Raw genomic sequence first — 15,368 nt, 5'->3', positions numbered from 1 at the left:
GTTTTCCTCAGTAACCACTTATGAGATTGTTTAGGTTTTGAGATGTTGTAATTTTTTTGCCCTGCTTTGCATCACAGATGCTTTTTTTTTTTTATTTTGTACAGTATATTTTATACTGTCCCATTTTTTAAGATAGTTGTCATGTTGTATTATGTTCGGAAGATTATAACATATTGGTTTCTTGTGATTTCTTCTTTTCAGTTAAAGTCCTGTGGTTTACCAGAAGGCCAAAGTTTAGCATTTATGTTCACTTGCTGTGGCCGTGGCTTTTCATGGTATCGAAGAAGAGGGAATCCATGGTTTGATTATAACAACGTCGAAACAAAAGCGTTCCGCAAATTCTTCCCAAACACCCCCGTATTTGGATTTTTTGGAGGTGGGGAGATAGGTATGCCTTTTCTTCCAAAGTTCAATGAATCAAATGATGAAACAGAGGAAGTTCCATCAAAAAAGTGGAAAAGGAGACTGTTTCATCAGTTCACAACAGTCATAGTGTTGCTGTCCTTTTTGTGATATCAGTATTTTGTATTATGCTTCATCTTGTACATAACTTGTATTTTATGTCTACCTTTGTATATATGGACTTAGGTATGGGTAGGTAAGTGTACTGGAAAAATTTTTTTTCAGACATTTCTGTTTGAAGACGTCCATGAGTATTGAGAAAAACTTGTTTCAAGCATAAAATTAGAAATTTGGCCACATGTATGATAGTTTTAATGATTCTCAAAATTTATTTCATTGTAATATGAAATATTTAAAAGCTTTTACTAATTTTTGCTACAAGATATCCATCAAATTACCTTGTATTCAGTGTAGTACCTGAAATTCAATGCAAAATTGACAAAAGTGGTTGTCAGTTTTATCTGTCCAGACAGTAAATACATGTTTATAATAGGATGACTTTAAGGAGTATTAAGTTCTTTTATTGTGCAAGGTCACTATAGGTTTTTTAAAATTGCAGTATTTGGGTAATTGGACTGAATCCTGAAGTGAGAGTGAAGAATAGTATGGCTCTAAATTTTTTTGAATAATTATCATGTGTCTTTGATGGTAGTTGGAATTGGTGGAAATAAACATTTATATCTCAGAGGGTAATGTGTAACAATGTGTTGACAATTTGTGGTTCATGATTGTTGCATTGTGATACAGTTACTATGTTTAGTTTTGCAATACTAGAAGTTTTTCATTTGAGTACACAACCTGCACCTTTATGGGGACCATATTCCATGAAATGGGTGGCGTTATGTATTTTGTGAGGAATACCATGTTTATACAGTATAAAATAAGTTTATTGTAGGGCTCATTAATCATATATTGCCTTGTGTATGTGGTGTGGAAATCCTGGTAAGATCAGTCAAGATCCAGAAAATCACTGTTCATGCTCCACCTGGCCCATTTCTATTGCCTCTTGCTTCAGTTCTCACTTTTTTGTTGAAAATGAGAAAGGAGCTTATAGGGGAGGGAGGAGTGCATTTCTTGTGTGAATAATGGATTGGTGTAAAAAAAAAAATTATAAAGCTTGTTTCTTTGCAACCTGTCAATTCATATGTTGCCTGAATTGCTAGTTAGGTGGGAGAAGAACTTTGAAGTGACCAAGACAAGAGCAAAAACAACAAGACTTGAAAAGAGCATGAAGATGAGCAAGATCAATAGTCAGCTGGCAAACCAAGCCTGCTTCCCTTGGTAAAGGTTGGTACTTGAAGTTTACCATAACTTGGCAATAGCCAAGGCATTGACCTCCAAGAAGAACCTCTCACAGATCATGTTCTTATTCATCAACTCATTCAGCTCACTAGTACTTACATTACCATCCCAAAGGGAAGAAGGCATATATGTCCAGATCATCCCAACTGTACACCCTTATGTATAGTATATACCCCAAGCTGCTGGGTCCAGCGGAGTAGAGCAGTATGGTGGATGCTTGTTCAAGCTAATGCTAAAAGGACGAGTGTCCACATGATTTCCTGAAGGAGATGGCATTCTTTGTTACTTCTCACTCTATTTCATTACATATAGGTAATCAGAAGATTTAACCCTATCTCCATCAGGCAAATCCTCAGCGTACTCCAGTGTACTAATAATGTAAATTAGAATTATCTTATAGTTAGGCTCTTTATCAGTTTTGCTTTCTAAACATCCTTGTAGAATAAGTAAGCAAAGTTAATACAGATATTGTAACCAAATCATGAATTTACCTTGGTTAAATATCATTCCTTGTTCCAAGCTAACGTAAGGTAGTATCAGATTGAAATAAAATTATCTCAACAGTATATTGATTTATAAGAAATCTTCATCAAGTTGTTGATGAAAAATTTTAGACCTGGCTTGAAATGGAAATGAACAAGCTGTGGGTACAGGTTTCTTGATGAAGGTACCTTATAAGCTGACGTTGAGAGAGAATTGCATAGGGGAATATTTTGTATAGTATTTTACCACAATGTCCACAGGGTCTAGCAGACCATGGTTTTCATAGACTGTTCTGCTGGGAGAATTTGATTTTCTGCTCAAGGCAGTGGCTATATTTCAAGCTCCACTTTGGTGAACCTCAGATTAACTAGTCACATTGGTCCATGATGCAAGCAAGATCTCCACTGCCAGATGACAAAGGGCTTCAGGGAGTACCTCCTGAATTCTGATGTACACTACGGTTGTGATGTTGTTTGACATAATGCCAGTGATTCTTGCTTGTAAGGATAATATGAATACTAGCATGCTTTAAAAACCAATAACTTGAGAATGTTTATATGTTGATATTTTTTCTTTGGAGGTCCAGGAGGTGACAGCCCCAACCATGCAATGAAGCATTTGTGAACATCAGTATGTCAAGCACGGAAGGAACAAATTGTATGTATCTTTCCACACCAAAAGTCCCTCAGAACTTGCTCCAACTGGATCTTGGCGATTCAGAGACATAGTTGAAGCTGACCACCATCTATCCAGCTAAAGTTGAAGGGAGTGAGTCTAGAACTGGCTTTGAGGAACTAATTTTACCAATGGCACCAGTTTGCAGTTAAGACCTTCCAAAACTTGGCTATTGGATGAAGAATTCAAGAGTGCTGAATTACTTTAGATAACCTCTTGGTCCTGTCATCTGAAGGTCATACCAGTTCTTTTATATCAATGACCATGCCAAGGAGGTTGCTGCCATGGTAGGGAGGAAAGTATGACTTCACCCAATTGATCTAGGTGTACAAGGAGTGGTAGAGCGCTGACAGACATTTTTGCAACTCCTCTTTCAAAGAACTGTAACCAGCTGGTCATCAAGGTAACTGCAACGGCAGATCTGAGTTGGTGAGCTCAAGCTGCCACTGTGGCTTTGGTCAGTAAGGAACTTGAGGTGCGGTTGATAAGCTGAAACATATGATGCAGAATTGGTATGCTCTCCCTTCCCAGACAAACTGAAGGTACTTGATTGAGGCAGGGTGAATCAGCATGAGGAAGTATGGATCTTGAAAGTCCAGGAAAGCCAGGAAATTCTCTCTCCTGATGGACCTCCTCACCGACTCACTGTTGCCATCTTGAAAACATCATGTAAGGAAACTTGTTGAGCAGGCAGAATTAAATGAATATCCTCCAATATCTTTCTTCCAGGACAATGGAGATAGGACTGTGGAAGCCCAGTGACTTGTCAACTGCTTCTTGATAGTCTGGTTCTCAATCCTGAATCCCCCCCCACCTGCATTTCCCTTCACTTGCAAGGCCTGAACTCTTTCTTAGTTTCTGAAACATGTTGTGGAGGTCATCAAGGAAGAGAAGCAGTAGCCATGAAAAAATAATGTTGGTGTCTCATGACTCCATCCTAAGTGTCCCAGTTTATCCAGTGATGTAAAAACTGTACAAGATAGAAGCCAATATTTTTTATCTTCAATCCTCTCTAGTGAAATCTCTTCAGATCATCTTTCTTTATCTGAATAGAAGGGGATGCAAGGACTTCTGCTTTGAAGTTGTGTATCTGTTGCTGCCAGTAAGGGTACTGTGAGGAGTTGTCTGGGAATGTAAGGTCTTGGTACTGAGTGGTACAAGACTGCAGCTGAAAGTCAAGAAGAATAAATGCAGCTGAAGTTTCCATGATGAAGGAGGCTGCCTGCAAGAGGGAGTTAATGCCACCTACAGTCCACTTTTACTTATTCAAGAGATCTAGGGTCTCCCTATAGAATTTTCATTCAAGTTTTCTTCCACTGTAGAGAAAGTAACTGTTCTTGGAGAGGAAGAAGCAAGGGCTTCCTTAATGACTTTAGTGATAACCTAAAGGTGATGTGAAGAAGTTTTGAATCCTGAAACTGGTGATGTTAAGTCTGTGAAGTCTTAAAAATTATGATGAAGCAGCCAGTAATCTGCAGACTAGGATTTGTGCATGAAAGAAATAAGGCGATATATGATTGTGTTATGATGAAACATTTTGTTCAAGCACAAAGTTTTTATTACAGTAATTCTTGAAGATAAAACTGTAGTGCAGTAAATTGAGCAAAATAACACCAAAGCTGCCATTTTATTCCTGCAACTAAATATTCCTTGAGGTGACATTTCTAAAATGAAGGTATATCCAGGAAATGGCATCAGTTTTATAATTATGATATTCTTGGCTTGTTTATATGTTCAGTTAGTGTTGTGTTCCTCTTTTGTGGCATTTATGTTTCTCGCAGTACGTACTGGCACATTATGTTGAAAAATGCACTCATAATTTTACAGATAAAAGTTTAAAACTCCAAATTAACAGAACCGTTACCAAAATGACTCTTCCTCACCTAAGATATAAGAATATTGCCAGAAAGTACAGTGATTTGTGTTAGATTATCTTATCTAGTCGTTCAAACCCAGTTTTTAAATATTCAGATTTTTAAATTGTATGTAGAGATGTTGCAAAGATTCTTCATAAATATGGACAACATTGAAACCTATGGACTTGAGTATGTTAGTCTGCAATTGGTAATTTTAGTCAACAATCTTATGCAAGAATTTCAAGTTGTTCATGTACAGAACACACCCTTGGTCTTAATGTAAGAGGATTTTCTCAAGCGCCTAGCTGGAGTCTGGTTATTAATAGCACAAGGTTATGGTGACAATGGGAGATAGCCCGTGGGGAGGAGGTGGGCAGAGCCCGACCTTGTTTCCCCCAAGCGGATGCTGTGATGCTTCAGTTCTCTCTTAACCGCCTTCCAAGCAAGACAATCGCTGTCTTTCTTGCTCAGAAGCCAGTTGTTTTAAGCACTTTCTGCCCACTTTGTGCTTTGGTATTCTGGTTTTTCATTCTCTTTTTTTGTTTTGTGTGATTTTGTGTCATATTGTGCTGTGTGTGTGTTTTTTGCATTCCAGAAAATGCAAACCCATGAATCATCTGAGCAGTCCATGCCTCAGAGAAGATGCCTGGGTGTTGGTAATAACCCATGCTCTTGTTATTTAGCCGCCTGTATAGACCCACATACCACTTGTAGAGTCAGCTAGCGTATGCAAGAATTTCTAGTTTATTCATTAATAGACTAAGCTTTTGAAAGAGCTTGATAAATTCTTAAAGTAGACCAAGAAAAGGAACAAACTAATTTTTGAAATTATTTTGCATTTTCATGTTTTTCAATAAAATGGTGTTTAAAGAGGACCAAGATGGTTTTTAAGTGTCCATTAACCCTCAAACGCCTACTGGGCGTATCATCACGTTGACTAAAATTGTCTGTTGGGTGTCAAGTGGACATACCGATGCAGAATTGGTCGACTACAAAAAATTTCAACCTTGAGTCAACTTTGACTCGAGCATGAATGGTCGAAAAACGCAATTGCAAGCTAAAACTCTTACATTCTAGTAATATTCAATTATGTACCTTAATTTTGCAACAAATTGGAAGTCTCTGCACATTATTTCGATTTATGGTGAATTTTTGAAAAAAACTTTTTGAGCAGGCAGAATTAAATAATGGCCGAAAATTTCAGAAATTCTTTCAGGACAATGGAATTTTTGCACTGTTCTATATTAGCTTGTTACATAAAGTTTTATATATGAAAATGTGTGCAATTTCATGTAAAATACAGCAAAATACAACCCATGGTTTAGCTTTTATCAGTTTGGAAATATTTTCATATAAACCACAATAACTGCCAAAATTTCAATGCTTGGTCAACTTTTTCGACTGAAATGGTCAAAAAACTGCAAGAAGGCTAAAACTCTTACATTCTAGTAATATTCAATCATTTACCTTCATTTTGCAACCAATTGGAAGTCTAGCACAATATTTCGATTTATGGTGACTTTTTGAAAAACTTTTCCTTACGGAGAGAAATTCTTTCAAAGGGCCACGTTGTCATAATGTTTGCACCGTTTTATATTAGTCATTACATAGTTTTATATATGGAAATGTGATGCAATTTCTGTAAATACTTAGAAAATAACTCATGGTTGTAGCTTTTATCAGTTTTGAAATTTTTTCATATAAATCACGATAACTGCCAAAATTTCATTGTGTTATGTCAACTTTAACTCAACCAAAATGGTAAAAAACGCAATTATAAGCTAAAACTCTTACATTCTAGTAATATTCAATCATGTACCTTCATTTAGCAACAATTGGAAGTCTCTAGCACAATATTTCGATTTATGGTGAATTTCTAAAAAAACTTTTTCCACGAAATGGCATCAGTAATCGGCGTAAACATCTCAGAAATTCTTTTGTCACGTTGTCGTAATGTTTGCATCGTTTTACATTAGTCGTTACATAAACTTTCATATATGAAAATGTGCTTGCAATTTCATGTAGAATACAACAGAAAATAGCTCATGGTTGTAGCTTTTATCAGTTTTGAAATATTTTCACATAAATCACGATGTTGAAAAAATTTCAACCTTACAGATCAACTTTAACTCGACCAAATGGTAAAAAAACGCAATTGTAAGCTAAAACTCTTACATTCTAGTAATATTCAATCATTTACCTTCATTTTGCAATAAATTTCAAGTCTCTAGCACAATATTTCGATTTATGGTGAATTTTGAAAAATTTTCCAAAGATTCTTCACGGTAACATGGACAACATCTCAGAAATTCTTTGGACACGTTGTCGTATGTTGTTTGCATCGTTTTACATTAGTCGTTACATAAACTTTTATATATGGAAATGTGCACAATTTTGTAGAATACAACAGAAAATAGCTCATGGTTGTAGGTTTTATCAGTTTTGAAATATTTTCATATAAATCACGATAAATAGAAAAATTTGACTTTCGGTCAACTTTAACTCATGAGGGAAATGGTCGAAAACTGCAATTTATAGCTAAAACACTTACAGTCTAGTAATATTCAATCAATTAGCTTCATTTCTCAACAAACAGGAAGTTTCTTGCACAATATTTCGATTTATGGTGAATTTAAAAAAAAAAAAAAAAAATTTTTTGGCATTCTGGTTTTTCATTTCTTTTTTTGTTTTCATGCATCATTTTGTGATAATATTTTCTCTGTGTTGCTTTGATCGTTTTGCAATTTGTTAAATACCAAAATCATCACAATTTAGTGTACAGTCCATGAAGAAAAACAAAATAACCCGTTAGCTTTAACCGTTTTGCTAATAACCCATGCGATTTGTATAAAATTATATATGAAAAATTTTTTGAGTCATATATTTCAATATTTATATATGATAATGATATTTTTTTCATTTCTAATGGTTGCATACTAAACTTCAGGCAATGACAAAAAGGAGCCAAAAATGAACTTAATCTTAAAAACTAATTTTGCTGTGATTTTTGAAAAAACTTTTTTCATTTTTTTAATAAAAACGTTTAAAGAGGACGGAGATGTTTTTGTTAGAGGCTCGGCGTTCCAGGGTTAAGGTATTAGGTATATAGACTTAAATATTTAGTCTGTCGCTGGAGATTTTATTCAGCCATTTTATGCATTAGATTTAAATATATACTGTACATTCATTAAGAAACTCAAAATTCCTAAAGAGCTTGCAGATCTTGTAATGGACACCAGAGTCAGGCAGGTCTCACATTACCTTACATGTCTGCAATGAACGGCCAGTTAATCTGACTGTGTGATCTGTGTTAGAAGTATTTTGCTGGGTAAATAATACTTTCCTGTGAAATCATGTAGAAGTATTGCAAGGCAACTTTAAAGTCTGGTCACTAGGAAGTTAACTGTCAGGCAACATTGTTGATCTAACAGTGAGGAATATTAAGGCTTTTCATGTATATAAATTGGTGTGGCTTAAATTCCACAATAAACAATAAGCCTTGTAGTGTAAAGGCTTTGTCTCAGCTATGTAAAACAGTTTGGTAACAGTACTTTTGAACTTCTCATTCAGTATGTTAATTTGCATTACAGGGATAAGCATTTCCTTAAAAATTACAAAAAGGAAAATAAAGAACTCTAGCCACTAGCCTCATCTTTTTAACCTTCAAACTCTCTATAATATACATGACTAAATATCAGAAATATACATATTTGCTCCAACGGGAATACAAACTGCACTTTCAATAGATGGAGTACTCAGGGCCATGACACACTATGCCGCTCTGCTGACTTTCAAAAACAAATGCCCATCGGGCAAATTAACCTTTGACCAGAGATGTGGGTAGGTCATCCATTTTGCTAACAGCTGTGTATAGCTGTATGGTTGTCTGTTGACATTTCATCTTGCATAGTTGTGATTAGATTGTGCATGTGTCACGTGTTGGTGCCCTTTGTTCATTTTCACAACAGCGTCTTGCCCTTCCAATGCCTTACCCTCCTCCAGTAGCCCTGCATTTGAGATCTCTGCAGTTTTTAGTCGTTTTTTTATGGAAGGGATGCAGTTCAGTGCTTTTTCTTTTGTGACCCAGCCACATGGGCACCCTCCTTTGTACGACCTAGCGTGTTGTGTAGTGTCCACTTGTTTTGTTGCCCCCTTCTGTGTTTTTGCTTAGGGCTTCGTGGAGGTTTCGAAACCCAATTTTTGTCGTTGTGTGGGCAAAGGCAAGCCCTGATTGCGGTAGACCCACATTCTGTATGTTTGTCTTCTTGTCCTTCAGTGTTCTCTTCTTCACTACCTGTGACAGATGGAGAAGGTACAATGATGTAGGGAGACTACACCCTTCAAGAACATTTGAGATTCCAATGTGGCGACCCATGTGGGTTCCCCTCCCCTGACTTCAAGTAGTTGGGGAGAGTATTCTAGGCATACGAAGTGGTTGAGACCCCTGTGCTGATAAACACTCCCCCCACACCAAAGTCCCAGAGTAGAGGGAGACTTTAATATCTGATATTTAAGGACAGCAAGATGGTTTGCTCTTGATGTCACTCAGTGTTAGGGGCCACCCGTTCTTTCTCTCCTTTAGTAGGTTGCTTCTCCATAGCAGATAACTTACAGGAACATCATTAGGGGGATCCCTCTCTCCTCCAGGAGGGGTAACAAATGAAACCAGTGGAAAGGGGGACACTCTAAGAAGTAAAACCAGTTGCCGAGGAGGAAGCATACATCGCAATGGAGTAGGGGCGCTGCAGGAGTTGGAGCCCCTCCATCCTGGAGAAGAGACCTTGGGACCAGAGGAACTGCACTTAAGAGGACTAAGGTGAGCAGTAAAGCAGTCATCAGTCATAAGTGAGAGGTCTCTACCTGATGACTAGCTCATGTGAAACATGAGTCACATCCCACTCTACAGGCCTGAGTTTGCTGGGTGGAAAAGACATCAAAGCTCCTTTAGGGCTTTGACAACTCTACCAAAGAAAAGAGATTCATGCCATTCAATCGAAGACCTGGCAGAGGTAGCATATGGGTTGCAAAATCTTCTGGACAGAGAACACAAAATAATCTCCAAATGGAAGCTCCATAATGCAAGATTATATTACTGACCAGGAAATTTGCAGCTATCTACTGCCAAGCCATTTTGAGCTTGAGTAGGTCATAACTGAAGAGGTTTCAGAGGTTTTGAAGTTACATTCTTCTCTATAAAATGACAAATTTTAAATCAATTTGTATTTTTCATAACTAACAAACCTTCGATCTTAACATAGAGAATGCTACAGTCTCCGTGACGTCATCCCATCTGTCAGCAGCTCTCCCAGCACCTATCCCCCTTGCCATCTCCGTCCAGGCCATGTCCGTTGACGTCCCTCCATAATTCACCTATGTCTGCTCCTTGGATTCTCTTGTCCAGGCTCTCTTTGACAGAGTTGAAGGTGTGTTTCTCAAGAAGTGTGGCCGTGTTGAGCTTCCAGTTTTGAAGAAGAGATATTGCAGATCTTCCTCGTCTTCATCTTCCGTTTCACCCATTCCCTTCAGACGTTGGAGGAAGAAGGATTTCATCATTTCTCCTAGCAAGAAGTATCACAGGTAGTCATCGGACCTTCGCTCCTCTTCTCCTACAGCTGTTTCTCGGCCGTCCAAGCTCGTCCGTGCTGTACCCATTCCTTCTGTCTCATTCACGTTCACATTCTCCCTGGAGGGTTAGCGAGCAGCACTTTTGGTCACACGGCCGTGACTCTTGGTTATTCCACCATGGCCGTGCCTCATGTAACAACAGCCCAACACATGGCCATGATCGTCCATACTCTTGACCTCTCGGCTGTGACTGTTCTTCAAGGAACGACAGCCCAGCACATGGCCGTGGCTGTTCTTGGAACAACAGCCCAGCGCATGGCCATGACCATGCTAATAGAGACAACCCTAAACGGCCACGCAACCAATCAGGACATTCATCTACTCATCATATTTCTCACTAAACCAATATAAATGGTTTACAAATCTGTGGGCAATAGCAACAGTTAGTTTGAGACCAATAAAAAAAGTTTGTGGCTAATACTGTATTCTAGTACAATTCTCTTTCACAACACTGGGGCCAGTTATCACCAAATGTTTATAAAAAAAATATAATCCTTGATTCTTTTAATTACAAAAAAAGTTAATGAAACAATAGTGTTAAATATAGTTTACTTAGTACTGTTCTAACTGAACAGGAATCCAAGTGTGCCATAAAATTTATGGAACAAATAAACTTACATTTAAGGAGGCATTGCTTACTCCAAAATAAATTCATGCAAGAATAGTAGAGACCATAAATTAACTTCACAATAAGATCAAGTCTTGGAATGAGCAACTGGTGCATTTTCTTGACCCTAACATCTTGAAGATCTGGAAATCCATTTTCACTTCTCAAAACCGTAAGGTATCACATAAAAGAGATACACCTTTGTATAGACCATAGTTTCAGATAAGCGGGCAAATACAGTATTAGTATCACTGAAGATATACAACAGTTATCACCCACAGTACTACACAATACCCGTCTAAATTATACAATGAACAAATTTTAAGCAGCAATTTTTGCTACAGTACACAACTAATATATTATGTACTCCACAAAACTGTAGATTGTTCATTTCACAGGCAATATGGCATGTACTGCTTATTTCCTCTGTAGCAAAACAGTTTTATGTACATAATATGTCAAATGGGATGAGAAAGGATTTTATGATACAAGATAATTCTGTCAAAAGAATATGTTGCTGACAAAATTTGGCATTTTAAACTATGGTAATTTTAAAGAAATTTTGTTTGCTCCACCAATAGGCAATTCTAAAGCTACAAGTTTTACCAAACAATAAGTTATCATTCTAACCTTCAGATAATTGGACAAGAGAATGAAAGTGCTACACTAATACTATCTGAAATATAATTACTTTCTTACTAGGCACTCCAGTGGAATAAGCATAAAACAATATGGTTTCTTCTTTACAATGAGTACAGTATAATTTCTCTAACATTACAAAACTCCATCACAGCACCATCTTCCTCATGAATATCTCAATTTCCATTTCCAATATGTACAACAACTCAAAAATGGATACACCTCAAAAATGCACCTGTACACAATTACTAACACTACACATCAGGAATATAACAATATATCTGTAACATCTGCAACAACATTTGGCTTGTGGACTGAGATTAAATACAGTGAAAGTAACCAAAAAAATATAGCTTTATGGAAGCTGCCACAAAAATCTAGAGCTGTAGGCCCTCATAATTAGGACCTTCTCCAGAAGGCTCCTGTAGCCTAAGCTCTAAATGCGTTAAAGTGTTGGTCAAATGTCGTGATATTTGGTCGGTTTCCTCAGTTGTCTCCAAGTTTGCCAGGTCTTCTTTTACTTTGCTGATCAACTGATTGAGCATTGCCACAGTAACCTAGACAAAATGAAATAAACATTACATGAACAAAAGCTTACATATCAGTGATGTGTTGAAGTTACTAATGATTCACAAGAGTTAAAGATCAAACTTACTTAATATCTATTATAAGAAGCAAAAGATGAAATTCTAGGTTGTTACAGTAATGAGTGCTGTTAAGTAATGAGTGCTGTTAAATTAATGGATACAGCATGGAATCAAACTAATGTCCATAAATAGTCTTGTGAAGTTTAGTTTCTATGGTTAAAATCAAATTAAGTGTGCCTAAGTCTATCAAATAAGAATCATAAGTCATAAATTTTATCTATATTAATAAAGACTCCTTAAAATGTCAAATCTCACCTGTGTATTCCCCTTTTCATAAAAATAAATATAGTGATTCAATAACTCCACAAACAGTTGAATCTGAGCAGAAGGATCCATGCACTGATTAGCAATACGAACAGCCTTCTTCAAGCACTCTAGAACCCTCTTTTCATCCCTTAGCTGGAAAAATACAAACATTTGGTAAAAAATATACACATATGAGTGACAGATGATGAAGATATGGTTCCACCTTTAGATTTATTAATAATCAATTATCACTGAAGAATCTGAGTACCCTGTTTAATGTCTATTCTATAATCCAAGCATTATTGATTTTTAAATGCTAATGAAGACCCACATAAAGTAGGTTAATTTGCAAATGTTGATGAGTTTCATAATAAAATATATGACGGAAGAAAGTTTTTAATCTTGACATATATCTCTCAGCATTTTCATCTGTCAGCTGATGTGACCTTTGGTGTTATTTGTTCACAATTTTGTAAACCTGTTAATGTTTGTAAGGTTTAATGATAAAAAAGTAATAACATTTAATAAATATAATTCTGATTATGAATTAAGAAATCTTAATTGTGACTTAAGTATTTTGCATAACATTTAGTAAATACCTTCATTACACTATTGAAAACAGTACAATTACCATCATATATTTTACAATGATTATAATTATTATTAATTTTTGGTGTAACTCTGCTGTATTTTATATTAATTTTGTCATTAACAGAAACTTACAGAAACCAAGGTAAAAGTGTGCTGAGTCTTATAAGTATATACAAAATAAGCTACTTTATTTTTAAAATTTTCAAAGAGCCAGATCTTTCAAAAATCTGTATGTGTTCTTGCCACCCATTAGCCTGGATCTTGGAAGTTTTACTGTGTTGGAGAGCAAAACAAAATTATACAACAACTATAACTGGAGAAGCTCAACAAAGCAGGAAAAGAGCAGAACAATAGTATAGACCACTTAATATAACAAATTAAGAGTATTACTTGAACGAAGGGAAAGGGGCACTCAAATAAATAGATACAGGCAAAGATAAAAAAAAATGCTCTGAATATATAAGAGTTACAGGATTCAGACCAGTTAGTGGTTTAAGACCTTCACTGAGGTCATTTTCACCACCCTACACAGTCCAACAGCTGTGTACGCTTCCAGCTTATATAGGGGAGGGGACAGTGAAAGAACAGATTAAAAGCAAGGTCAATAATGGATGCAGATATTAGTGAAATGATGCTGCTCTTATAGCCAATAACAGTAATAATTACTGTATATAAAAGGGTTGATTGAATACATACATCAACAGCGTATCTATATTTTTATCATCTAGAAAGATAGAACTTTAAGATTCTGGGGATCACAAATTCACTTTGTAGCTGGATACATGTATTTTACTGTATTATGTTCAAGGAGGGAACCGATAAAAATATTAGGAAAAGAGCAATTGCAGATATCTGAAAGTTTTGCATGGATGGCATCATTTGCAGGTGTCAGAATCTCAAGAGAGGCATGTGTGTTTGCAAATGACGTCATTAGAATCTCAAACATTTAATATATACCATGAATACTAATTGAATAAATTTAGATCTGTTCCATATAAAAAAATTTATATACATTGGATATATTTATTTCACTATTACAACTTTTTTTTTTTTCAAATCAGCTGCCTCATAATTTTCCCATAGAACAAGCTGGGACTTAGTTTCAGCACAGTGCTTTGTCAGAATATGCACAAACTGCAATTTCAAAGACTCAGATTTTGTATGGTATGGTTACTGTATGCTTACTCCACTAGTCCATATTATTATGGAAGCTTTTGTGGCAGATAACCTCCTCAACCTGAATTTAATGACAAAGTAAAATAACTGAATTTTCTTGCTGTCTTGCTGAAACTTTATATAAATAAAAGGTATAAAAAAGACAAAAATTTAAACTAAACTACCTGAGGAACATAAGCTTGTGTAATAAAATGTTCTACCTAGCCTTGGCAATATTAGTCAATAAATAAATTATGCTCTGTCTTTAACAACACTTTATTGCAAGCCCACAATCTAGATTTCTTTATAATGGCTTTCTTTAACTGAGGACATCAATATGAACTTACTTCCTCTTTGTTAGTAGCTTCAGAACGGGCTGACCAAAACAGGTGAGAGCAGATAGTGACCCCTCTGGCTTGATCTGGCTTCTTTAAGAGTTTTGATGCTGCTAATGCACACTGAGTTCGTAATGGTTCATGATTCTCTTCAGTAAAGCAAGTAGTCTGCTGGAATGTTCCCATGATGAGTGTCATGGCTGCCAATTGTGCTTTGCTGTCACTTATTTCATCCTCATACAGAGAAAATGCCTGAAAAAGAAATTTGTTGCTTATTCTTCAGCAATAAAGATCACTAAACAAATATTTTATAGAAAAAACAAGAGATAAACATCAGAAAGTCAGAAAATATATGCCATTTTGACCTAACAGTTCACTCATACCTGTGCCGACTGATCTACATTTTTGTTTGCATCAATAAAAATAAATCAGCAATGACCACTTATGGTATCAGTGCTGGTTTACAATAGTACGCAAATCCTGAGTATTCTACGCATAAAAAAAATCATTAATGATAAACAAGTCAATCACTTACCTGAGACATAAACTCATAAGCAACAGTTTCGTGGTTTTCGAAATCTATTTTATCAATGGCTAAAGCTCCTTGTAAAAAGAGCCTCAGTGGTAGTTCAGCATATTCAGCCTTCACCAAAGCAGTAATTGTCTGATGGCTGAACTGGAATATTTTGTGGACTTTCTTGCTCCATTTATCATCCTGAAAACAAAAAATATATAAAGCATGTATGGTAGTTTACCTGTACAAAGATATACAGTATGAATTATTTTGAGAGTGAGATAGACATAC

The 15,368-nt window shown here is 36.1% G+C and overlaps 1 protein-coding gene and 1 pseudogene across 1 annotated transcript in view; one reads left to right on the top strand and one right to left on the bottom strand.

The window, feature by feature from the left end:
• LOC136833742 (uncharacterized) overlaps positions 1-4,731 on the top strand; it is a 54,362-nt pseudogene extending 49,631 nt beyond the window's left edge.
• A 6,147-nt stretch (positions 4,732-10,878) lies between these two features.
• Positions 10,879-15,368, bottom strand: part of Vps35 (Vacuolar protein sorting 35) — a 61,264-nt gene continuing 56,774 nt past the window's right edge. Inside the window, 4 exon segments of the mRNA XM_067095965.1 lie at positions 10,879-12,146; positions 12,492-12,635; positions 14,576-14,815; positions 15,099-15,278. Coding sequence (XP_066952066.1) covers positions 11,967-12,146; positions 12,492-12,635; positions 14,576-14,815; positions 15,099-15,278 — 744 coding nt within the window. The 3' untranslated portion in view covers positions 10,879-11,966.

The sequence above is a fragment of the Macrobrachium rosenbergii genome, chromosome 52, assembly GCF_040412425.1.
Source record: "Macrobrachium rosenbergii isolate ZJJX-2024 chromosome 52, ASM4041242v1, whole genome shotgun sequence".
Taxonomy (NCBI): Eukaryota; Metazoa; Arthropoda; class Malacostraca; order Decapoda; family Palaemonidae; genus Macrobrachium; species Macrobrachium rosenbergii.
The sequence above is the reverse complement of the archived record's forward strand: the minus strand, read 5'-3'. Positions and strand labels throughout refer to the sequence as shown.